Source organism: Lepisma saccharinum, chromosome 18, assembly GCF_977018435.1.
Source record: "Lepisma saccharinum chromosome 18, izLepSacc3.1, whole genome shotgun sequence".
NCBI classification, from domain to species: Eukaryota; Metazoa; Arthropoda; class Insecta; order Zygentoma; family Lepismatidae; genus Lepisma; species Lepisma saccharinum.
In genome coordinates this window covers 20,816,704-20,844,272 of record NC_139246.1, presented here as the reverse complement: position 1 = coordinate 20,844,272, position 27,569 = coordinate 20,816,704, and the positions used below count along the sequence as shown (strand labels likewise).

Sequence of the window (27,569 nt, the reverse complement as noted above, 5' to 3'; positions counted from 1 at the left end):
CGAACCCGGGACTCCTAGCGTCGTAGTGCGACGTGCTAACCACTACGCCACAGGGGGCGGCAAACTTTTTTAATGAACTACAATAGAAAATACGGTCATTTTTTGTCGCTGCATGGATTTCGAATGAAGGATACCACGAAACATTTACTGGCACGCAACAATTGGAAATGTGACACTGTACCAATTAATTTTAATTCTCCATTCCCAACAAAGCAATCGCTGGATACATATCACTAACTTCAATATTTATGAGCTATATAACCGGGGAAGTTCAGTGACTGCACGACCTGTCAATTCACATACACTCAAGTTTATTCAAATTTCACTTTTGATATTCTAAATATTCCAAGACAGAAAGGAATTAACAATTCTAAAGGAAAAAGGAAAAGTTGAAATATCACTCTCGATGGAAAATTAGTCGTGCCTACAAAAAAGTGATACTTATTTTATGTGTATCCCGGGTGACCATGCGAAAAATTCGATATACCGCCATAAAATTTAAGTATCACGGTTCAATCCTCCATCCAATTCTGTGTCGATGCCTCAGAAATCATTTCTCTTTACGTCTCGTAAGACCAAGCTTGTAAGAAACATCACGTGCGAACATTCCAGGTATCGCCCTTTCAGCATTCGATTCTACGAAAACTACGAATCGTATCCAAGCAGGGTTGCCAATACACATTACATCTCGCGACCATTTATATGGGTCAGCCTGTTGGTTGTGTAACGTAGCAAGACATTTAACGATCCCGAAGAAAAAAGTAGATCTGATGTACTGATACATCCATTAAATTTAAGTTTTCTGAATTACTATATATTAGTTTTGTATTTAAAAAAAAACTATATTTCAATCATTTCGTTTCCTACGCTTAGCATATATTAATCTATGAACTGAAGCTTAATAAAGCGTTCGCAAAGTCATTGAATCTAGTTTGCCTGAATTTAAAAAAAAAAGAACTGCCAACACTGAGGCTCGACTTACGCCAGCTACGGCACTGCAACTGAAAAGCGTTGACCCCGAAAATTCCACTCGTGTCACTCCCCTATCTTCGGCATGCACCCGGTAGGTATCGCGCCGACGTGAGTCATACCCCTTCCCTCTTCCGTCAAGAGGTCTTGGCTACCTGCAAGGGTCCTTTTTTTCTTCACTAAAAGGGGAGAGGGGAAAATAAATATGTATTCTGGAGCAACTAGCCAGTGTTGGCAGCGTTAACTTTCACTTGCTACAAATTCTATGCACTGGTCACGAAATTTCTCCCGGTATAGAAAACAAGCTATTTTTACATCGGAGAAGTCCTTGCCAAACAAGTGCCAATAAATTCCCTATCATAATAGCTGAACTTCAAGTGAAAAAACATGCTTGTCTCACATTCTTAAAGCGAGACTGTGGAATTCGGACAAAATTCCCAGAGTTCAAGATCACACAATGAACTTGGCATGGTGTCAAGTGTCATGGAATACCATTAACAGTGAGAGAGGTTTTCCTCGCAGATTGTTACAGATTCTACCTGTGTTTAAGTTGTCCGATTATATCTACTTAGAAAAGTTTGCAGTTATTACACAACGAATAACAATGAATTTTTAGCATTACACACAAACACACACATATATATTTTAATTTCCATTTTGAATGGTTGCAAAGTTCATTTTTTGAGCGAACAGGCAGTGTTAACACAGTTAATGACAGTGATTCACTTTGGTCTTAAATTTTAAAATGACAGTGGATGCAAATAACTTTATCGTCTGGGCACTTCAGGTAATCTTTGGTCAATTGCTACGATGAATATAATAGTGAAATGGATAATGGAGCAAATACAGTAAACAGTTCTCTTAGCTATGGGATGGATCTTAGACCTCTGACTTAGTAGGATGTTATGCTGACCAGTCTACTGTGGAGGATAGTCTGTTAATAAGATTGTTGAACTTTTAAAATAAGTTTAATTCAAAAATTGGTAACCGTAAATTTACAAAGGTGTTAAAAATTTGATGGAGGCTCAAGGTGAATACCCTAACTGTATATGGCACTTGCCATAGCAATACGGAAACATGAATGAAAAAAAATCTGGTCTCATTCATCACGAAACACACGAGAAGTTTTGCCAAGGTTTCACTTCCATATTCCTAACACAACTGTTATTTCAGCCATAATTGCACAGTATTACAAAAACAAAGCTAGATGCAGTCAAAATTCAAAGGTTTTACGATAGATTTCTGGCCGTGAACTGAGTCACCTTGCCTGTGATTGATGCAACACAAGACGCATGGTTATCTCAATTTCCTTGATGACTTCGCACAAATGATTGTTAAGTTCATTAAATGTTTTCTACATTTCCTTAATTGTTAATTGGGGATGAGGTAAATTTGCGATCTAGTATTTGTACATCACTTTCAATAAAAATGGAACTTAGATCCTGAAATACTTATTTCCCTCGATGTCATTATGTGTTGCCTAGTCATAGGACAATGAGAAAACTTTCTGCAAGCAGCTCATCAATAAACTTATATTGATGTTATCAGTATGAGTCAAAATTCCACACCCATACATCCCCAATGGATGATATTCAATTTGAAACTTCTTCCACATTTCATTGCAAGTGAAGGTCTCCAAAAGCTAATAATCATTGTGCTTTCAGCCATTGTGGCAATGAATCGAGGAACAAAAATAACAATTATATGCTAAATGTATGTATTCCTTCAGTATTTTGTCAGTTCCCTTAACAATGACCAGAGTATCTAAAAGGATATATGGCATAAAGCAATGTTGTATAACTGTAGATAACATCTGAAAGAAAATTAGGACTAGGGAGCCACCCATTCTCTTATGTAAATTGGGTCTCTCCGTCAGAAATGTGGTTAATGCTATCACCTTATAATCAACGGTTCCATGGTTTGATGGCCGGTGGATATTGATTGATTTATTTGCTTATTTTACTTCGCTTCTTGTGACACTATTGGCTAATTTGCAAAGATGGGGATGAGTGATATGATGAAATTGATGAATGGACACAAACATCCATGCCCAGGCCGGGATTCGAATCCGAAACCCCTGACATCGTAGCACGATGTGCTAACCACTCCGCCACAAGAGCTGGCTGATATTGAGATATCTTATTTTTAATTGTATGTCTAGTACTGGACTACTCCATCTGATAATAAAGTGAAATTAAAACAATTCATTTTGGGAAAATTATCACAGATGTTCAGGATGTGCAAAATTGTTTGCTTTTTGGAAAATGCAGTAACATATCATTGTCACTTGTTGTATGTGTATTGAGATAGGCATAGAAGATATGCTGAAAATTACACTAATATATGCACAGTGCGAAAGCATAAGCTGATAGTTAAACATAAAACTTTTTTCTTTTTGCATGAACATTCTTGGAGATCATATAGCAACCACGCGTGCTATAAATTATCAGGATGTTAATATTAGCATGAAATTCACATAACTGCAGCCTTAAAAACAGTTTGTCTTCCAAACTTGGTTTCAACCTAGATTGGGAACTCATGCTACCCTAACCACATGCAAAACTGTATAAAGGTATGATTATTTCACAATCAAAGTCTCGCATGCCATGTGCATTAATGGCCCACAAGGAAACCTCATTTTTAAAATCCCTTCTTTGTTTGTGCTGCTTTCACAGTTTTCACAAACAAATATTCCCAGGATTGTGAACATAAATAAATGGACTATTTGTGTTATTGTGATGTTCACTCACATAAATAACTGTTTGATTTCTTTGCAATTACAATTAAAATTAGTGATTCCGCATAAAATGATAATTTCTTGATGTAATTCCCTCCACACTAATGTAAGTTGGTGACATGTTGTTTTCCAATTGTCAAGGGCAGAGTGCTCCTCTCGAACCTTCATGGGAACGACTGCAGTGGGCATCAAGTCACCTTGGCTTGAATTTTCTTGCACTGATGTATGATCAAACTGCACCATTCAAATGTTTCTTACAGCACCTTACTGTGCTTGAGGTCTTCAATGAATTTATCTCAATTTTACACCTTCTTGGAAATCTATCAGACTATTGTAACATTAGGGCTGCATGTGGTAATAGTCGACACGTGTCTCGTACACACTCCTCACCCGATGAGGAAATAGGGACGTACAACCTTTTTTGTACCACACAATCATACAGCCTGAAGATGTACAGATAGAAATGCAAAACAGAAGCAGCAACCGAAACAAGCACAAATGATGTGAACAAAACAAATGCACTTCTGTGCAATAGTGTTCCAACTCACTTGTTCACAGTACCTCAGTAACGTGTATGACCTCCACATGCATTGTGCACTTTCCTGACGCGTCGAAGCATCCTGGAGAAGAAGGTCCAATTGCATTTGAGCAACGTGAGTGAGGTCCTGCAGCATTTCTGGATGTTGTGGACAACTACAAATGGAAGTTTTCAACATCTTCCATGCACGTTCAATGCAGTTCATATCTGGTGACATAGGGGGCTAGTCCATTTGGTGAATATCGGCCATGCACAGAAGTTCAGTACTTGTGTTCCACGATGTGGGCATGCATTATCGTCCACCAACACAAATTTGTCACCCTATTGATCGCAAAATGGTTGGGCCAAGGGCTGAAGGACGTCCTCCACATACCTTTGGGCTGTTAACCTCCCTCGTACAGGTATCAGTGGTGTTCGATGTCCATACATGATGCCCACCCAAAACATGACTCCAGCACAGACAAATGCATGGACTTCTTGCACATTCTGGTGCTTCCCGTGATGTAGCTTTTATCGCCAAACCACTTGTTGTCTTGTATCAGGGCGCAGTGCTATCAGTGTTTCTTCAGAAAACTTAACATGATGCAATTATTGCAAACCCCACCTGAGATGCTGGAGGACCCATCTTTGTCTCTTCGCCCAATGGCAGCAAGGTGATTGCACTGATTGCAAACTGTTTGGGTCGAGACATCGATGCCCACTGTTGGCACCAGGTCACTTCATAAATAACAACCAGTAGCCGTGGGTCCCCTACATGCAGTCATGTGCATATACTGGTCTTGCTATGGTGTTGTCACTCTTGACCGACCACTTCTCCATCGGTCTCACTGATCCGTTTCCATGTTGCAGAGACTGCCCTTGTGAATGACCTCCTTGCAGCAATGCCACCATCCTAGTTCAATCGACATTGTGAATGATCGTTCGTCATTTGACGCTTGCACTGCTCTTTACCTACTGAGTCAATAATATGGGTGGAAGGACAAGAGAAACTGATCAAAGGCAATCAGGGCTGGATTTACCTCTTTGCCGCCCCTAGGCCAAACAAGCTCTGCAGCTCCCCATACCGTTTATCATGATTAAAAATCTGTATTACTATTAACGACATGCAGTATTAATTAAATGATAGTTACATACAAAAATGTAACAAAGCAATATGACAAATTATATAAATTGCATTTTAACATTTACCTTGTTTTTCAGGGAAGACTTTTATTTTTACCTTATTTAAATGATAGGTACATATGCCGGCCCTCGTGGCGGAGTGGTTAGCAAATCGATCTACGATGCCAGGGGTCTCTGGTTCAAATTCCGGCCGGGGCAGGGATGTTTTTGTATCAATTCATCAATTTCATCATATCATCCCTCACCCCCCTCTTTGCAAATTAGCCAAAAATGGCACAAGAAGTGAAGTAAAATAAAGCAAATCAATCAATGATAGGTACATACCATCAATACTATCATACAAAAATGTAACAAAGCGGTATGACATGAATTATATAAATTAAATTTTAAAATTTACCTTCATTTTCCGAGGTACTTTGCCTTCCTTGCTTTACAAGGCCCGGCTCAGCACAATACTGTACATTCGAAACAACGTCGGTACTTAAAACAACAAATTACTAAACTAGTTCCCAGCCCTGCTAGCCAATCTCTTTTAAAAAACATTCTTCGTTAACTTATATTTACAATACAACTACATTGTCATTCCATTCGCGTGTCCGGAGGAAAACAGGAGGCCATCCGAGAATTATGTATTCCTTATAAATTTAAAACAAACAATCGTGCCACCCCTACCAAAGTGCTACTCTAGGCCCGGACCTACGAGACCTATTGGGAAATCCGGGCCTGCAGGCAATGATATATGTTACCTCGGAATAGTATCTGCCTGTCTGCTGGACATTCTCATGTCTTCACCGATTTATGCCACCATGCCTAGCACATACCTGGCCTAATATAACAATATTCCAAACTTTGTGTGAGGAGTGTACATACAGCATTTTATATATATTTGGGTGTGTTTTGCTATTTTGAAAAATCAAAAGTTTTGGTTTCTCTATTGACTTGGCTTAAGAGGGAGGTGGAGTTTGGCGAAGGTCGCCGTGGAAAGCGCTTAAATTTAACATGGGCTTTTTTGCATTTTGTTGAATATAACGTTTTAGGGCAAAAATTTGCCGGAAAACACGCAGTGGATGTGAACTTAGTTTATGAAACTTTGAGTACATGACACATTTATGCAATTTCAGTTCGTTAAATGTGCACAAATTCCATTTTTTTTTTTCAATTTCCCATAAGGAAATACGTAAATAAGCACAGAATGGTTATAGGATTTGTGGGTAGCACCAACGAAAATGGCCATTATGATGCATACTAACGTAATGCTCAATCCTTTTATGACTGAGCTAGGGAGGGCTTTTCTTTCAAAAGTCACTTGCACGGCCCAAAATGATTGTTTAAAAATGTCATGTATTATCGACGGCGAAAGATACGGCCGCTTCAGCCGAATTTCATTCATCATAGTTCGCCACTTGGCCACTAGATGTCTCTGTTCGAAAATTGCCCCAGGGTGACGGGAGTGCTATTTCGCGCGGGTGTTTGAATCCTCTGCACAGCTGGGTTCCGTCCCCTCCTCAGAAGGTCCCGTAGCTGTCACAGCTTGATTTATTGCCTCTTTCCCAGGCAAGAAACCAAGAAAGCAGGAAGGCCATGAGTTTGTGTATGTTTGAGTGTAGAGAAGCAGAGCATATTTACCGTGAATGACAGTACCAAAGAAGATTTATGCAAGAATTATTACTACTTATAATAACATGCAAAATATTACCAGGAATTTTACTTTCGTCAACTGGATCTAACATCATTTTTTCATACTCAACAAATATTATATTCTTTATCTATTTGGCATTAATTTCCTTGCCAGGGCAGTTTCTATTTATTTACAAATTTTGCCGATCTTAACTACACGTAAGCTAGATAATGAATACGTGATGTTATACTGTATCACTGTTGTTATATCGCCCTCTTATCTATTAATGTAATAAAAATACGTATATTAATTAATTTAATATAATTATACTTATTTTAATTTAACATTATTAATATTATTATTTTGAGACATTACGTTAGGACGCCCCTCCGAAATATATATCTCGATACGTGCCTGGTGTTCGATTTGAATAAAATGTAGAAAAGGCGGGGAGGGTGGTAGCGCTTCCTCTTTTTACATTTCGATAGTTTTACCTCACATGTAGTACTTTGTGAGTCAACGGTGCAGATAGGAAATACGTGTACACACACACACACACACACATAATTGATGATTCGCAAAGGAACTTCGTTAAATTCCCATGCTTGTTCCGCTCACAAATCATATCCTCTCCAAATTACAATAGCCTACTATCGTTGTTGCTTACATATGTGTGTGTGTGTGTGTGTGTGTGTGGTTCCTAGAACTTCACTATTTCCAAACATAAACTTGATGTGACTCTTACAAAACATTTGTTTTTGGAGTGGAAGGATCATGAAAAGGTCTACTGTTTCTTTGCAAATCTTCAATTAATCTAAAATTTAGTATAAAAACATAATTTTGGCTGACTTTCTAACTTGAGATTTGAAGACAAATTATTAATTTGAATTCTCCATAACAATAACAAAAGTGACATAAAATGTAGAAGGACAAGACTAGTGTTGCCCACGGGACGAGACGGGACAGGCTTTTAAAAATTCGAGACGAGATGAGATTGATCATGTGTCCCGAGACAAACGAATATTTTCGAGACGAGACAGCATTTCACAGCATTTCCACGAGACGAGACACTCCAAAGTCTCGTCTCGTGGGCAACACTAGACAAGACTCTTGGCTTGGTTGAGAATTACATTAGAGATGTACAGGTTAGGAAAGGGGAGGGAGAATTCAGTCTTCTTCCTTTTCAGCGCGAACCCTGCCTCCTACATTCTACATGTCCATTCAAAATGTCTTCTTAGTTTCAGATATTTTTGCCTCCCCTATAGCGTAATGGTAAAGATGACCCTCGTAATGTCAAAAAAGGTCCAGAGTTTGGTACCTGGTGGACGCCCAATAGTTCAATCCCACTATAAATGTAGATTAGCCTATCTATTAGCCTATCTATACATAAAGAAGACTTACAGAAACTCAAACTCAAGATACTCAAACGACCGGCATAGGGTTGACGGCGCTTGGTGCAGTGAGAGAGCTCCCCTTTGCCAAATCAAAATTAGGAAACAAAAACTCATCTTCAGGGGTTCCCTCACTTTTTCGCCCTTAGATGGCAGCTGCTGATAAGGGATAAGCATTCCACCCCCCCCCAAAAAAAATCTGCCTACGGGCCTGCTGTCCTGCATCATGACCGTCCGGTCTAAGGCGTCATGCTTTGGGCTCTCCAGCTACGGGACGCGCGCAGGTTCGAGTCTCCTGGAAGAAGCGTAACGACTTTTCTCCTGATATTTCGGCCAGTCAAACTCACGGCCCGCGGGCCGCATGTAGGCCCCAGCATCCATTAATGCGGCTCGCCTTGGCCCCACTTAACACTTCATGCTTGAAATTATCTATACATTTGTAGTTATCCCGTTTTCTCTTTTCTCGTGATACAAGACCAGACTCATCCAAACTTCAACACATTGACCAATTTTCCCTACACAGGTATACATTCCATTATAGAGTAGATGTCGTGTCAACTAAGCAAGCTGATGGACATGTTACTTCTGAAGTACGAAAATATCTTGCCAGCTGGGGGAGGGCAGCGTGCATACTTTCTGTGAGTTTGTTTCTTGATTTTCAAGGATTTACCTGGAAGAAAAGTCAGTTTCTGTAAAAGTTTCAGAGAACCATATGGCTTCCCAAACTTCGTGGGAGTAAGAAAAGGACTATAGACGAGGAATGTAGATTTTTCAAGTGAAATGCTTACTTTTGTTGTAAAGTGAATAGTGAAAAGCGTAGAAAATTTGTACCCTGATAAAGTTTATTCATCCAGAAGTATTTCTATATCACGAAATAAATTTGCCAACCTCTGTGGCAGAGTGGTTAGCACAGCCCGTTGCGACACCAGAGGTTGCGGGTTCGAATCCTGGCCTGAGCATGGGTGTTCTTTGTATGTGTCTCTTCATCAATTTCATGATACCATTACTCATCCTCATCGTCGCCAGTAGCCAAACGTGGCAGAAAAGCAACGCTAATAAAAAAAATCTAAAAAAAAATCAGAAATACAGTTGAGGAGAGGATTGATGACTTAGTCAACGAACAATTGAAAGCAAAAATTGTTCGTGGTGTTGCCTTTTCGCTCACAATATGTGAAATTACGAACGTCTGCGAGCTAGCTCGGTTAGCTCCCTTCATTCGTGGATGCGATTCTCATCTCGATATAACAGTAAAACTACTTGAATGATTCCTCCCCGTGTCACAAGAGCTGATATTTTGAAGGAAGTGGAGGCCATTTTGCAAAGTTACAGTCTTCCGTTATATTAAAACTTTTTTAATAAAGTTATAATTTGTCCTTCTCAACTTCTCAGGAATACCAGGTATGGCAGGAATATTTGTCCACAGTAAAAATACTACGTGATGAATTTGGAAACAGGTTTCAAGACTTCAGAGGGTGCGAAGGGCAATATACTTGTTCTGCTCTGCTCCCTTTTCTTTTGATGATGTGTGTGCAAGTCCTGCGTTCGAATGGAACTTATTGAATTGCAGTGCAACTCGTATTGAAAAATAAATGTCGCGAGGTGGGTTATCCTTGATTTTTCTCATATCTCCCATAGCAGTATCCTCGAATAAGCTATTTTGCTGTAGAAATTTTATTAATTTTGCTTTCACTTGCCTTGGTGAAAAGTTGTTTTCCATAATGAAGATTAATGAAACGGCCTTGCCGAATGATCAAGAATGACTGACAAAATATTTGTTGTCTGCATTAAGAGTTTCATGCTCACAAAAAAACTTATTGCAGACTTTTGAGAAGCTTGTTAAAAAAAACTGTCAAATCTGTGCGAAACGAAACTATAATTGCACACAAACAGTTTCTTGCAAAAAATTTTGCACAATTGTAACCAGTTTATACTCGAAAGTAACATGTAAAATACTATAACCATGAGAAAATATGGGGGGAGGTCTATATATAATTTACATATCGATGCTGCAATAATAATCACTGGAATCCCGGCACCATTGGGTCGAACCACTTACTTCTGGACTTCAAGATGTTGGGGTTCTAGATGTGTGACCCGGAAAGTTTTGACATTATCGTTATGCGGCCCTACTCACGAATTGAGTTTGACATGGCTGGTCTATAGGACCTGTTGAGGAGATTGGGGAAACCTTCAACAACGATTGGGGGGTTCGTCGTGCTGACCACACGTCACCCTGTAACTGATTGGTGTGCGAGTGAGGCCAGCCCTTGTGAGTGAGTAGGCCTTTGCCTTCACGGGCTGTTGCGCCACGGGTTTACTTACGTATATTGGCGTAAGGTGTGGTCTTACAGCGGCTCGACCTCTCCTCGAAATTCTGTCAATTTATTTTGACCAATTCACTGGGGATTCTTTAAGAGTACTTTGTAACACGTATAGTGCTCATCTCGAAGATCATACTATCGTTACTTGGACTGAAATTTCAGTTTGAAACCAATCAATCGAATCAAGGCCTGGGCATGGGGGGGGGGGGTGTTCTTTCATCAATTTCATATCATCACTCATTCCCTCCCATCTTCGCGAATAGTAAGAAGTGGCAGAAAGGCGAAGTAAAATAGACCAAACAGATCAACCTCGGCCCATTATATCTGCTGTGAACTCAACGATGAGAACTGCACAAAGGGACTTGAAGATTATAAGAAAGGAAACTGTGGCCGAGCGCGCTCAGCAGTTGACCGAAGGTCTGACCATGGAAGGTTCCACGTTCCAGCCGTGGCATCAGCCTGGACATAGAGTGTTAGAGTGTAAAACAGAGAGTGAGAGAGAGAGAGAGAGAGAGAGAGAGAGAGAGAGAGAGAGAGAGAGAGAGAGAGAGAGAGAGAGAGAGAGAGAGTGAGTGAGTGAGTGAGTGAGTGAGTGAGTGAGTGCATGCGTGCGTGTCTTCATTCATCCTCCTCGTCGCTAATTGTCAAATGTAGCAGAAGCAGAAAATAAAATACAAATACAGACGTGTCAAACGTGTAATTTTCAACTACGAAAATGTATAATTAGAAACATATGCAGAGGATAAACACTGTATGAAATTAACAATATATTATTCACGCAAGATGGTATATTTCCTCTGCTTTACATACATATAAAATTTAATACACTAAAGCATGCAAGAAATATCCATTTCTCATTCAAGCAGAGGAACTTAGTGCTAGCTGTCAATGACAGAGCTATTGCTTGTTATTTATTCAGTTTATTTTCTCTTTAGGAAAAAAGTTCCTGTACCTTCATAAGCATGGGAGTCCGGAAGGGAGGGCAAGAGGGGCCATGTCCCCCTACGGGAGAATGAATGTCCACATAATGATTATATATATATCTTTCACAGATAATTTAATTTCCATCACAGTAATTTATGTTACTCATTATAATTGTGTTTAAGGAGCGTGATAATTTCAGACTGAAATAATGTTATTTTGAGCGGGCATCACTATCATGGGGAAAATCTGCCTTCTTTGCCGCACAAAGAGAAATTCCACATAATTATAGCAGCCACTGTAATCAACAACATTTATTCAATCCAAATCTCATTTGTGAAGGTCCTGACTGTTTGCCGTTGCCACTTCCCTTTCAGTGAATATTTTGCCAGTGGAGAAATCTTGAAAGAAGCTTGTAATATACTGAGAAATTCATTTTCAGGGGTTCTATTCCCCACTTTTTCGCCCTTAGATGGCAGCTGCTGATAAGGGATGAGCCTTCCCCCCCGAAATAAAATTTTTGCTACGGCCCTGCTGTTCTGCATCGTGACTGTATGGTCCGATGCATCATGGTTTGAGCTCCGTCTACGGGACGCGCGCAGGTTCGAGTCTCTTAGGGGAAACGTATGAACTTTTCTCCTGAGATTTCGGACTGTGTATAGGGCCGGTTGCCACCCACCATCGTGAGGAGATTGGGAAGCTATGAATGAGTCACGGAAACGTACAACAAAGATTAGGGGTTCGTCGTGCTGACCGCACATAACTGGTTGGACTGGAAGTGAGGCCTACAGTCGGTAGGTGGGCTCTGGCCCTCAGGGGCTGTAGCACCACGGGTTTACTTACGTATATTGGCGTAACCAAGTGTGGGTCCACAGAGGCTCGGCCTCTCCTCGAAATTCTGTCACTTTATTTTGACCAATTCACTGGGATTTTTTTAAGAGTACTTTGTAACACGTATAGTGCTGATCTTGAAGATCATACTATAATTAGTTGGACTGAAATTTCACTTGGCAAGCAATCAATTAACATTGGGAAAAATCACAATAGGAGAGAGCAACTAATGTGATGCAGGAACTGGTCATATGTTTCCACAGGGGATTCCCATCATCACTGAGAGTTTGTCCCCACCCTTGGCCGATTAGCCGGCCCCGTGGCGGAGTATTTATCTCATTTCGCTACGACGCCAGTGGTCCCGGGTTCGAATCCGGTCTGGGCATACGTGTCCTTCGTGAGCGTCTCTTCATCGATTACATCATATCATCATTAGCCAAGAGTGGCAGAAAGGCGAAGTAAAATAAACAAAATCAATCAATCTTGGCCGATTAAAGCTGCTGTGAACTCCAACGATGAGAACTGTGCAAAGGGACTTAATTCAGATCATAACAAAGAAAACTACTTCATCAAAGTGTATGTTCAATATTATACTATTGTTTCCTGACATCTTTGTTACTACTGTACATTTTGTTACATTGTTTTGTCCGTCTTTCTCCTTTTCAGTTTTTCCATATGTTATTACGCATGTCCACGTTTCCCCTTTTTAAATTCCAGGTAGTTTCGCTCCTGCCCATCTCTAATAGGGACTCGATTCGTTAATAGTTGAAATAATAATTGTTACTAATTCTTGCCTTATTATTATTATTATTATATTGATTTTGTATAAAAAAACACCCCCTTCAAAGAAAAATACTTTCTTTCAACTGATATTCTCTACCGCCGTCTTTACTCTCAATTGATAAAATTCCAACCTCAACAAGAAAATTCAACATAATTATAGTAGCCACTGTAATCAACCACATTTATTCAATCAAAACTTCAGTGATGAAGGTTCTGTCTCTGGAGCCTGCCACTCGTCTCGCTCCATGCAAGAGTCAGCCAGCAAGCAGAGAAATGCGAATTGCTTTGCCAGTGGAGAAATTTTAGCCTCCGAAACCAGAATTAAAAGAAACAGGTGGGTGTCCTTTTCCTGGAAACCTCACAGCGGGATTCACGCGGAGGGGAGGGGGTGGTGAAGGAAGGAAGGTTCTCTGGCCTCGGGCTTAGGACAGCCGAAAAGAATTCCTAGTCCTCTGATATGTCGCTAGGTGTTTCTGTATCGCATCGGGCCAGGAAACTACTTTCATGCCAACCTCCAGCCCACTCTTGGACTACTACGAACAAAGTTGTTAGAAATACTTTTGTCAGAAGTATTAGCCTTACACAAAACACTCAAATACAGTTGACATTCAGAAAGGCAGGTGGTGCAGATATTATACTGAATCTTATTATAATATTGGAACCTCTTTCATTAGCCGAGGTCCTTTGGTTTCTTTCCTTGTGCTCCAGTCATGTTTCTTATGGTGATCAGAGAGATTGTGGAACTACATTCCACTTTAGAAGAGAGAAGATAAGGTGATGAAATACCCATAAGCAACAGGTAGATCAGGAGCATCCATAAGTTCTGGTTCATGTAAGCCAAAATGTTGAGTAGTGTGTGATCTGATAAGATAGCATTACATGTCCCTACCATCCCATGAACTCAAGAAGGGCAAATGTAAAGAATGGTACCATGTGCACCAGTAACAAGGCAAGAACTGTAATGAGACAGGTATCTTCAAAGCTCCACAAATACACTGTAAAAATATACCGGGTGATCCAGAAATAATTTGAGAGGTTGCAAAAATTTATTGCAAGTCAAGTATTGAACTTACGTATATGAAACCAGTCCAGAACAAACTAGGAACGCAAACAGTTTTCTTTAACACCTAGAAATGTTCAATGTGTGCACCATGGGTGACATGGCACACATCAACACGATAGTCTACTTCTTGCCACACTTGCATCAACATGGGCATGTGGATAGTGTCTATCGCTGGGATGATTCGCTCACTTAGGTCTGCAATATCACGTGGCCTCGGTGAGATGAATACCCTGTCCTTGATGAAACCCCACAAAAAGAAGTCTCATGGTGTAAAGTCCATGATCTTGCGGACCAAAACACTGAGTGATGTGGGTCATTTGAGTGTTGCCTAGCAGAAGGGATGTGAACTCTCAGCTTAACAAAACAAAGACACAAAATATTTGCATTCAATCGTTCTGGACTGGTTTCATAAATGTTAAGTGCAATAGTTTACTTGCAATACTTGTTTCTAACCAATCAGTTATTTCTGAAACACGTGGTATAGCTAAACTAAAACATGTGTAACATTCATGTGAGCAGCAGCTGTCAAATAACAGTACCAGAACAACAGCCTATTGACAAAAGTTGAACACATTTGCACTAGATTAACAGAATCTGTTGACATAAATGGATGGATATTTGGTTTTCAAATGTGACAAAAAAAGACAAAAGAGTGAGATAGCACCTGATGTCAGTTGAAGCTGACCACTGACAATTTATTTGCCGTGATGAAAACAGCAAGGTTGTATTCATAAAAGTAACCTTCAACATGTATCATACACATTTTTTGAGATCAAAGAAACTCTCAATAAGGAGTTTGCGAAATAAAATATCCTGAATATGAATAGCTTCACAGCCGGATGAAAATTGATTGATTTGTGGTGTTTTAAGTCCACTTTATGCACAGTAAGGCTAATTGGGACTGGGCCTACAGCTTAAAGTGGGATCCGAACCACTAAGTGCCTCCACCGGGAATCGAACCTGGGCCAGATGAGAAGAAACCCTCTTCAATATTGCAGTTTAACATGCATAACAAGAAGGCTTAGCTGATGCTGACCACCAGAAAAATTTAGTCAGGTTCCAAAGTGGAAGGAGGCTCCCAATATACACCAGTTAATCTGGCAAATTCAACAATGAGAAGGTCCATCATACGAGGCATATTTTTAAAGTAAGTACCGTTTTGAAATTCTGCCGCTGCAGCGCTGCGGTCGGTGTCCCGTGCATGCGCACTGGGTACCTACATCTGTTGGCAAGCCACAGATGCCATTGCGGCAACAATTGATCGTGTATACATTTGTTTTTGCGTATTTAAAATGCCTCCGCCGATTGTGAATCCCGCCGACTGTGAAATACGCGCTGTTATTAGTTTTCGTAGTGCTAAAGGCGTGAAAGCAGTTGAAACTCGCAGTCAGATTTGTGACCTGTACGGACAAAACATTATGAGTGATGGAATGGTACACAAATGGGTAAGAGCTTTCAAAGATGGCCAAAAGAATGTTCATGACGAGGAACGGAGTGGGCGACCCTCAGTGATCACTGTCGATTTGGTGCAGAAAGTCGACGAAAAAGTGAGAGAGATTACTTCGTTATCAGAGGAGTTCCCTGAAGTTTCAAGAAATGTTATCTACGAAATTGTTACCGAACGCTGAAACAATCGGAAAATTGTGCTCACGATGGGTACCAAAAATGTTAACTGAGGCACACAAAAGCAAACGTTTAGGTAGCACCTTGACTTTTCTTGTCAAGATCTCATCGCATCATTTGGCTGGGAACAATTTGATCATCCTCCATACAGCCCCGATCTAGCTCCTAGTGACTACCATGTGTTTCTGCAACTGAAGAAGCACCTCTGAGGTCAGCACCATGATGACGACAATAGCCTCAAAATGGCAGTGTTGCAGTGGCTGTTAACTCAGATGGCAAACTTCTATGCAGACGGAATATAAAAGCTTGTTGCTCGATATGACAAGTGCCTTAATATTGGTGGCAATTATGTGGAAAAGTAGATAAAAGTGTGGTCTTTCATGTAACAATAAAATTGTTACAAAAAGTTTACTTGTTTTTTGTACATATCAAAATGGTACTTACTTCAAAAATACACCTCGTATAATGGTAACAGAGGTCCTTACAAATCTTCCCGTGAAGGTAGGAAGCGTTATACAAAGGGTCAGATGAAAACGGCAACAAGATACAATTTGTGTTAATCAAATTAGATAAGAAACCATCCACAACTCTAAGGAAGCTTTCTGATTGAAGAAACAGGCAGCATGGGAGTCTCAATTCAAACCAGAGTGCCAAGTGACAAGGAAGAAACATTTGCCACACATGCGCAACCAGACTGGCATGATGCATGCTACTGCAAGGCATCAATTACAATTACATTTTGCAGAGAAAACAGTCCAGTCTGAGAAGCTAGTGATACGAAAGGTAAAATTTATTTCTGAAGATTTGTTCCCACGTGGCATGCATGCTTGTTGATTCAGCCTTAAACGCTCCCTAATAGCACCATTACCACAAGCATTATTTAACCTATAAATCATATATTCATACAGAACACAGGAAGTACAAATTAGGTGGGTCTCTTGGAGTCCAGAAGGAAATAGGTTTTTCTAAGAAATCTGCACATACTCCATTTTCTAGAGGATGCATCTAATATAACATGCATGCTAACCAAGGTGTTGCCTGTTGCACAAGGGAGTTTTTAGAAGAAGACTCAAACCTGTGAAGCCTATTAGGTTATGTTACCTGTCTTTGGCTCCACAACTGTGAAGTCATGCAAATCTGTTCAGTTAGATGCAAGTTCCACCTACTGCAAAACCTAATTGCAACAAAAATTTATAACTACATAAAGAATCATCAATTACAATTGCGAGGGTCATCCAGATAATGGTGTAAAAAATTATGTCATAGGCACTACATACTTTATTCTACTTTTCCACATATTCACCATACCTATTCAAGCACTCATCGTAGCATGATACCAATTTGTTGATACCATCATTGTAATTGGTTGTTGCCAATGCATTTAACCATGTAGCGACAGTATCTGTCAGTTCATCAGCAGCGGCAAATGGTTTTCAGAAAGAAAGAACATTCGACTGTAGCACACAGCAACCTCCACCTACAACCAAGCAGCAAAATGGAGTATCGAGCTGTGAACCCTGAACATGTGCGACAATATTGAGAATTCTGCCAAGTGCGAGGTGTGATAAGGTTTCCTAATGCAAGAAAAGTTTGTGAAATTCATAAGCAAATAACAGAAGTGTACAGCAATGACATGATGAATGCATCATCTGTGAGAAAGTGGAGTGCCAAGTTCAATGTGGGAAGAACAAGTTTGCACAACAGTGAACGTTCCGATCAACAAACGCTTCAGACAGAGGTCTTCAAGAATGATTCAGCAATTCAGGCTGACAGACCTTTCACGTTAGACATTCTGCATGAATACTTTCCTGCAATTTCACGATACCTTCTTCACAAAATCTTTGAAAAACTTTATTTCCAGAAAGCACTTCACCACAGCTCATGAATTCAAAGACACTGTCACTACATGGTTGAATACATTGGCGGCAAGAGAGTTCAACGACTGCATCAACCAACTGGTATCATGCTATAAAAAGTACTTGAATAGGTATGGCAAATAAGTGGGAAAGTAGAGTAAGCTATCAGTATTGTACATCTTTTGCACACATCATTTGTCAATTGTGTTTTACACCAAAACGCTCGCTTTAATTCAGGATGACCCTCTTAAATTAAGTTTCGATAGTATAATTCCAAACTAATCATGGTACACATGCATATTTGACATGACAACACATATTTCAGTCTCTGTATGTTTTCTGGAGAACAATTTTCCCTCCAATATACCCCAATATGTTTCTTCATTTCTTGAATATATGCCAATGCCATCTACACATGTGGGGGGTGTAAAGAGGTGTTACATACAAAAATGCTTTCGTTATCAACATCCCTAAATGCTTCCAACACCCGGTGTCAAGCACGAAACCCCCTTCAGGCCTTGCACAAAAATCTGTCTCAACAGCATGTATGAGAAACCTACACCAAGAACAGCTGCTCTTTGCAAAGTGCAGATGCTTGCTTAAACTAACTTTTCAAATCATAATTTTTCCTGTAAATAATACTAAGTGAAGCTCTTAACTGTACTAATTAGATTCTCCAAGCTTCAAACTTCCTTCCATAATTGTTTCCAGTATTCTAAAACACTTCCTAATACTATCAAACACGCAAAAAATCATTAAACATTCAGAACGGTTACCAATTTTGCTAAGCAGAATAATTTCATGCTATGGAAGTCACAGCAACATTGAAATTATAAAATTGTTAGATTTTGCAACTCACCAATTTTGTGGATTTTTTCTCATAATTCAATTCATAAAAAGATTTTGCAGCTATGTCAAAACCACATGTAGGCCTAAATCAAATTTGTGAGTCAAATTTATAAAACCTATGTGATAAAGACTAGTCACACTGCCATTACTCTAGTAGACCACTCACATGTATGTACAATGTCATCAATCAAATGCCACATGTAAAATTACAAATTATATCAAATAAAAAAAATACAATTACAAATATACCCCGTAATATGTTAATTCCCCAGAGGCATCTTACTTGGAAATGCTTCTCACACAGAAAATTGTTCCACCCAAACACACTTACCACTTACTGCATCCCCCATAAACAGATAACTCAAAGCACTTAACTGTCTTTCAGGCAATGAGGCTTCAATCCTTCAGACAGCTCCCAACCAGGGGGGTAGGCTTCAACCTTTCAGCTTGCGCAACTCTCAGAAATATTAATCCATGCAAAAAAAACTCAACATTCATTAGAAGCCACCTTGCTGTATATTAAACCCTCAAAAGTTTTAATGGACAAGCCTCCAGCGGTCTTCCTAACCCCCCTTGCACTAATGTTGAACATTATCAGCAACATCTATCTATACCTCATCTCAATCATGCAGAAGTTTGGTTATGGCAGTACAAAGTACATCATGGTGAACTTCACTCAATGTGGAACAATACTCAAAAGATATCTAGCTGCTGTAAAAGACACATATCAAATTCCCTGTGTACATTCTTGAAGTGTGGTCAGCAGACCAGACCATATCTGGTTATTAGTAGTTGGACCCTACTGCATATGTGCACTTTGTAAAATATCCTATGTAAGAAAACTACACCTACCGGGTGCATTACTTAGGCATAAAAATATCATATGTGAGGTTGTCTCTACAATGGGATCAAAACCAACAATAGATTATGTCACATTGTGGAGAAATACAAAATGCTATTCATATTACTGTTCAAAAGCGAAAGCAAGACATTTTATAATGCTAATATAACAATTACATACAAAAACCACTGTTGCATTACCATCAGCTAGTCTGTGAAAAGCCTACAGATTCTTGTAGACTCAATTCTTCTCCTACAGTCTGCAGCTGATAATTTCAATACAATGTAATACACTTGATCTTAAAACAAATGCAAAAACATGTGAAAAATATTTATTTCTTACCTCACGGTAATCCTACTGCTTCACACCAGCATAGCTCCACTCACGTATAGTACATTTTTTAAAAAATAAAGAATTAAACTACAGATAATTAGCTGCTTTTTACAAATGTAGCATTTGCATGAAGACACTGGATTCTTGTAACACATGTAATTGATCACCTCACTGTTAATACTTGCAAAGTAACGTGCTTATTGATGCAGAGGTTTTTCAAGAGTGCTTTTGTATGTCAGAAGTTTACTGAAAATCTCTACAATACTGTGGTACAGTGCCTTGAATGGGTAGTGCGGAACAGTTCTGCATGCTCTGGCGGTTCCTCTGAATTATGATCCGCTAGAAGCACTGGTGTCGGTCCCTCTACGTGGTATTCGTCTGCTTATAATGTAAGTAAATTGAGTTTTTGCTGGATCGTCTGATTCCATTACATAAAGCATTTCTATGAATGTCACAATTGCTAGGCTACAGTGGTCGTGAAGATATTAACGAACATTCTAGACAGCCGACCACGTCCTGTTATCTTGGCTCTCATTCAGACTGCAAAATAGCATTCATTGAGCATGAGGATCCAAACAGCAAACTGTTCAGCACACGTTCATATGTCGTATTCGTGTGCTGCTTGTTACTTCGGTCAGAAAACTCCTTACACGAAGGGTACTCAGTACGAAGCGACGTGCCACAGGAAGATTTTCCCAACGAAGTGACAAGCTACATGGTGCCTTCAGTATATTAGCAAGCGTTTGCTGCTAATTGCACGAACAGCAGATCTAGGTGACGCTGGCCTGTGCTGCCCATCATGCCACTATGGTGTGAAACATTGCTCTTGAATAGCTTGCTTCCAAGCGACATGTGTCGCATGTTGCTTCGCTCTGAAAGCTGCCTTGGACCGAAAGACCCATGTCACTTTGGTGTGAAATCCCCGTATCGTTAGTCAAGTGCCACTTTGGTGTGAAATCACAGTATCGTTCGTCAAGTGCCGCTTTGGTCTAAAATCTCCTTGAGGAAACTGTGTAGTCAGAGCTTGTGTCCCTACAGTTCGAAAGGCTGCATTGATTACCGACTGCTCCCTTCCAAGCGATACTTGTGGTTTGTTGCCTCGGGATGAAATACCTCTCAGGATACTATTTATATTCTAATAACATAGAAAAATAAACTAGTACACAATCCAATCCCTGACGTTCGGAATCTCACTGTGTTGTTTCTTCTTGTGTTATGCATGCTATTTATTTATATTATTTTACTTTTATTTCCAAATTAATGCCATTTCGTGACTACAAATCAATCCACAAATATAACTGTTTCCACCAATTCACGAACAGCCTTTCAAGACAAACAAATCTATACAATATTTACAAAAACTAACTAAGCTCTATTACTTTCATAAGAAAATTAGTTGCATTACTGATCGCACTGCCATCAATGTTGTCATCTGCTTCAGGAAACAGTTTCTCGGGTAGTTTTCTACTCTTACCTATTCAAGGCACTGTAACTGTGGTATGCTTGATTAACTGCACTGCATGATGATATTATTGTTTTTAAAATATTTCTATGTTATTACATAAGAGGCAGGCGTGTAGTTGGCCCTTTAGCACTCAGTAATGTATGGTATTAACTTGGAGAATGAACCATGTCTTTAATACCTTTCCTCAATTATTTCACTAAAATCTGTGCATAATAAGTAATGTATTTGTGGCAGGCCGCAACATGACAAATTATGTTACTGAGAAAGAGAAACCACGAGATAGCCGCGATGGTACAGTTTCTCATTTGAACCTCGACACGACAAGTCCTGCCATGGTGCAAGGACTGGACAGGTGGCAGTAGCCTGAGGTGATTATATGGGCAAATATGGACATTAATAAGGATACTGCTGAAACTTTATATCCTAGAAACAAACATGCGCAGTTCGTGCTCTCACAGAAGCTGCAGATAAACCCATCCAATTGTCCCTTTGCGGTGTTGCACTGTGGGCTTCACGTTTGAAGCACATTCGTGACATTCAATCTTATCATTGTATCACATATGTGCAAATTTCTTACTCTAGCTGCAAGATTGTCGCCAAGACAGATGAGTAGCAATGAATGAAAGCTGGAATTACAGACTAATTAAAATAAGAGAGAAGCAATATCAAAATAATCTGTAGTACATGCATTCAGACATATTCACGTAACAGTGGAAACAATTCCGCTAAAAGAATGGTGCAATATTTTAGACAAGAAAGAAGAAGCAACTGACCCTGTCTGTGTAACAAGTTTATTAGTTTTTGAAGTGTTTGGATAGTTGTTGGAAAGTATAAGATGATTAATTCAGTAAAGTTATATCATTTGTTGCAATGTAGATGTTGTTGTCTGAGCAGGTTTGAAATCACTGCTATAAATGGATATAATTAATGCAAACAAACTTTCTCCTCCATTGAAAGGAAATTAGAGATAAAGTGTGCGCTGGTCGATCCACCCCAAACTTGAACAAACCTGTCAACATCAGACAACCCCAAATTTTTCGTACAGGTGCTAAATGTGCTTGTAAATCCCACCCTACCATAAAAACGGTAACGGTTCCGATTGTTTTATGATTTCTCCTAGCACAAAGACTAATTATTGTAGAACTTTGGAAATCATTGTCACACGAAATTTGAACCTTCCTTAAAGTAATGAGCACTGTCTGTACTCGAAAAAAGTTTATTTATGTTGAAAAAAACAACTTGAAAATTACCTTACACACTTCTCATGGATAAGATATTCTCAGTCCGCAAGCGACAGTAAGTATCGTAGAAGCGTGGGAATGAATGTAGAAGTAAATCGGAACCTTAGAAGAACACATTTAGGGAATTTATTTTAATGCTAAGGGAACCAAACCTAACCACGAAAGCATATATTGAACGAAACCTTAAGTAATCGCTAAAACTCCGCAGTATATGTTAAGAGACGTACATCGAAATCAAACCATGTAAAAATTGCATTCACAGCATGATGAAATCGCAATAAAACAAAAGGAACTTGGGCCAAAATTTTCTATGTTCCAATAATAAAAATACAAGATCATATGGAAAATGTCCCACCATGGTTATGAAGCATAAGAATTATGGGTAACAGTTCATTATATCGGAGACATTTCTTCAATTTTACAGAAGAAACTACTTACGGAAATGAGTTTCTCTATCTCTAAGGTTTCCAACGTTCAACACTGACAGGAGGTTATGTCATCAAATGTATGCAGCATCCGGTTCACGTAGCGAAAGCAATGGCACTTGTGCTTCATTGAGATATTTCTCTTGAAAAATACATGATTTCCTGGTCAAATATATTCCACGATGAAAGAAAATACCTCATACTCGTGGAACATATTTGACCAGGAAACATGTATTTCCTTTCATCGTGGAATATATTTGACCAGGTAATCATGTATTTTTCAAGAGAAATATCTCAATGAAGCACAAGTGCCATTGCTTTCGCTACGTGAACCGGATGCTGCATACATTTGATGACATAACCTCCTGCCAGTGTTTCCAACCCCTTTTTTTATTAACTATACTTGCCTAACCTAACCAAACCTAACCTTATCAGAATGGTTTGTGGGTCTATCCGTCAGCTACCGTGCATAATGTACAATTTGCAGACGTGACAAACACGATAGTAGATGTTTTTCAGTGAAGAAGGTTGGAAACACAGCATACCCACTACAGTAGTCAAGTTTTGCCTGCCATATTGTGTGTTAAGGAAGCAAAAAAAGAAAAAAATACTGAAAATTGGGTTTGTTTTAGTGTAAAAAGCATAATTTAAGTATCCCCGAAACACATTTCTTCAAATTTACAGGAGAAATTAGTTACCGAATGCAGTTTCTTTAGAATTGTTTAAGTTCGGGGAAGTGTTTTCTCGCACCATTCATTCAATTTTGCCGGTAAATCATCTATTTTTCGATATAAATGTGTGACCGATGCACGAAAGCTCTTGCATCCATTTACTTCCATGTGGATGTAGCCTGCGTGTGATGACGTAATCCCAGTCAATCCTGGTCAGTGTTTCCAAACATGTTTTTGTAACTGAAGAAGGTATGTTTCCGCAAATGGTTTGTGGGGCTGTGTGTCAATGGTTCGTGGGGATATGCGAGAATAGTGTGTGGGGCTACGCATATTTTTTACGAAACCAATTTTTAACTATTGTAACCTATACGTGACCCTACCTATCCTAACCTTACCAGAAATGGTTTGTGGGACTATGTAGGTATTTTTTGGTGGAGTGGGGTGGAAACACTGCATGCTGACTACGGTAGTGAAACTGTGACCGCCATTTAGCGTGTTACTGAAGGGAAAAAGAAACGAACAAATCTTACTTCATACGTCGAAAATATAGATCATTTCAGTGAAAAAAAACGAAATTGCACCTTCAAGAATCCTTAGGAATGCAGAATACGTAAGTACCAATGTGAAAAAGAAGAAAATAAAGGAATTTCAGGACTTTCTGGGATACTTAACATTTTATTTTTTACTACAGAACGAGCTTCAGCCTTACGCTGCTCAACCACCTAACTCTTTAGGACTTGCAACAGCTACAGCAAACAAATTTTATTTATGCGATATATATAAAATGCACAGGAAAATGGATTTCTTACTTTCCATGTCTCAATGTAAAACTGTGTTACATTACTCAGCATTATGTGCCTCGATAACAGAAATTTTAGGCTAATCCCTGTCAATGGTTTGCTCAAATAGTAATAAAATTACATTAAAAACAAATTCACACCTCAGTTCTGCAAGATGCACAAATACAAATCCAAGCAAGAAAATAAATACGGTGTCAAGTACAAGGGGAAATCGTATCACTTTCAGACAGTTAACTGTTTAGGGGTTTTAACTAGATTAATGTACATTTATTATGTATTTCACAAAAGAAACTGAAATTCTATTCTTGACTGAGGGATTTGTAGTTATGTACACGGAACCAGGAAAAGTTGCCAACTGATCGATAAAATCTGGAATAATGCACAATAGAAGTATGTTCACATTACGTCAGCTGTGGAATGCCAGATATTCATTTATAAATTACGCATAAACAACGGTATTATCTTTAAAGGAAACACGGTGCATTTCGTCGAGCATTTATCCTTAGGCCTTTCGTACTCTGAACCGTAATTTTAACCAAAAATCAATCTGGAAGGAACCTAATCAATGTATCTCTGCACCAGTAAAAACTTTATCCATTTTGGTTTCTGATCTCGTTCATGCACACTTTATAACGAGATAGCGACAGTTATAGTTACGTTATAATCATATTAGTAATACGAAGTACGGAATTCCTGCTCTATATCCTACCGACCCACCCTAGTACATGAACTCTGCCGGGGTTATTACATTCTTATTTCTTACACTACAACTTTATTGCTTTAGAAATCTTCACGGAACATTGAACATAACTCTAATCATTCAAAAAATCACCACACCTGCAATAGATCACAAGAATACGTGATCTGTCATTTTAATTCTTACATCCGATCCATGTCGATCACTCAATAATCGTCGGCTTCTTTGCCAATCAAATAACTTGTCACATACGCAATCTTGTTACACTAAAATCACCTACCATCATATCTTTCTGCTTGCTCGGCCAATTTAGCCTTATATACATTGTCCTCTCGTTCTGACATGACGGATGAATTAAGATTTCACACCCACAGTACAAATTCACAACTACAAGAACAAAACTAAGATGGCCGCGCCCGCCAACACTGAAAATAGTGCTCTTCCAGAAGCTGTCAGAGATATTCTTCCGCTCTTGCGTCATGACAAATTCGTTTTCAAGCAACAAAAACGCAGCGAGAAGCGTCCGGTGAAGAATAGTTGTTTGCAGTAGATCACGGCATTTTTTAAAAAAATTGTATTGCTCTATTATTGTGCTAAATTTATTTTGCGAAGACGAAAATTAAAGGTCAACCCTATAAATAAATTCCAAGATTTGATTCAACATTTCCAATGGCTAAGTGTCTAAGAATAGACAGTGATTATCGGTTAGGTCAGCTTCAAAACGCAGTGATTCATTCATAGACGGAAAAGTTTGAACGTTGTTTTTTTATAAACTAATAAAAGTACATAACCAGAAAGTTAATTAATAATAATTATTCAAACTATCTGTTGTCGTAATCAATCAAGTGGCACCTTGGTGTCCGAGCGCGTTTAGTGGTTCACTCTTAATCTCGCTGCATAAGGTTCTGTGTTCGAGTCCAGCTTAGGCGTTCCTTTGTTAGTGTCCCTTCTTCATTAACATCATCTAATCACCATTCATCATCGTGGAGTTTAGCCAACAGTGGAAGAAAAGCGACGCCGAATAATACAAATGAATGCTGCTGAAAATGGAATACAGAATGTGGGATTAGTGTATTCCTTTTTTTTTGTAATGTTGGCAATTGCTTTCCCGGAAGTTGATGGAAAATCACAGTAATCTCGTGGGACGGGTGTTTTCCCCTTACCAACGATCTTGTTCTGAAAATCCCCTCCATGAGAATTTCCAGCCAGGGGAAGAGTTTTTGTTATAACAACAAAGATAAGCAATTACTTTTGATGTCAAATATAATTTATTATAGATAATATCGAAACAAAAAACAAAGTATGTGTTACTTACTCCTCTTCCACTTTAGTTTTGGTAACAGAAAGTAGCACTATAGATTAAATTTTAAAATTATATCAGATTGGACTGATAGGTGAGAAGGGGAGCGGCAGGGGCAGTCGCCCTATTCTCCAAGGCAAGGCGCTCTGCCTAAAGGACCTCGCGAGCAACTGAGAGGCGGGGAAACACGAAAAAATCCGGCAACAGAACTTCCGTCGTCTGCTTCTATTGAAATCATATGGTGTAACGCTTACTACATGGTAACGTGCGGAACCGAAGTACGAAATTTCCTGCTAGAAGTCTCAGGCAGGGGCCACCCCCCCCCTGGAACTACCATCAGCCCCCCTCGCACTGAGGCCAGCCCCCTTGACATTAGGTAAAACTATTTTGTGTAATTTGTTTGCGGTGAAAAGTGAAAATGTAGACAGCAGATATTATTTTGGTTCATCTTATTTATAAGAAGAAGTCTTAAGTAACGGCAAGTATTTAGGAGATTCTCTTCTCTAAACTTCAGAAAGTTTCTCCAAAGGAGAGCTTCTTCATCTGTACCTTCGTTGCCCCTGTTGCGACCTCCCAATTTTACAGAAATCTGTGACTTTGATGTCATTATGCAAATGCCCTCCGCATCTGCGTCAAAGGTTAACAGCTCCCAAGTTTTGGGAACGAAGAGGAGTTCTATTTTTTCGGCCGGGGAGTGGAATGTACGGTTGGCCCTATGATTAAATATTGTCCATCCTTTCTTGTGTAATATAAATATCTGTATCATCAAATCATCAAACGTAGTATGGAATGTGTAGGATGATTTCAGTAGCAGCCAATTAACACTTCAAGTGATATTTTAAATGATATAGAAAAATGTAGTATTTGTGTGATATTTCTAAACTTAATGACCCCCTCCCCCCACACACATAATTTATCTTCATTTAATACTGTTAAACTTTTGAAAAATGGACTTGATTTACAAAGCCTCCCCCCGTGGAGATCAATTCTGGCTATGGGCCTGAGAAGTCTGCAGGTTATCTTAAAGGGTTATCGCCCACTGAGACGCCGGAAGCGAAACTGTTCCGTTCTATTGCCACGCTTCTGGCATCTCAGTGCGCGTCAATTTCCCCTAGGTCTTTCTCGCTGGGGCAGCTGCCGATCACTGTTGCCAGCTTTGCTCTTTTGGAGCTAG

The 27,569-nt window shown here is 39.4% G+C and overlaps 1 protein-coding gene across 1 annotated transcript in view; it reads right to left on the bottom strand.

Annotated features, from left to right (window-relative positions):
- 14-3-3epsilon (tyrosine 3-monooxygenase/tryptophan 5-monooxygenase activation protein epsilon) overlaps nt 1–25,535 on the bottom strand; it is a 62,769-nt gene extending 37,234 nt beyond the window's left edge. The window contains exon 1 of the mRNA XM_083140296.1: nt 25,376–25,535. Within this exon, the coding sequence (XP_082996422.1) occupies nt 25,376–25,439 (64 nt within the window). The 5' untranslated portion in view covers nt 25,440–25,535. The remainder of the gene's footprint in view (nt 1–25,375) is intronic.
- Nucleotides 25,536–27,569: the final 2,034 nt, after the last annotated feature.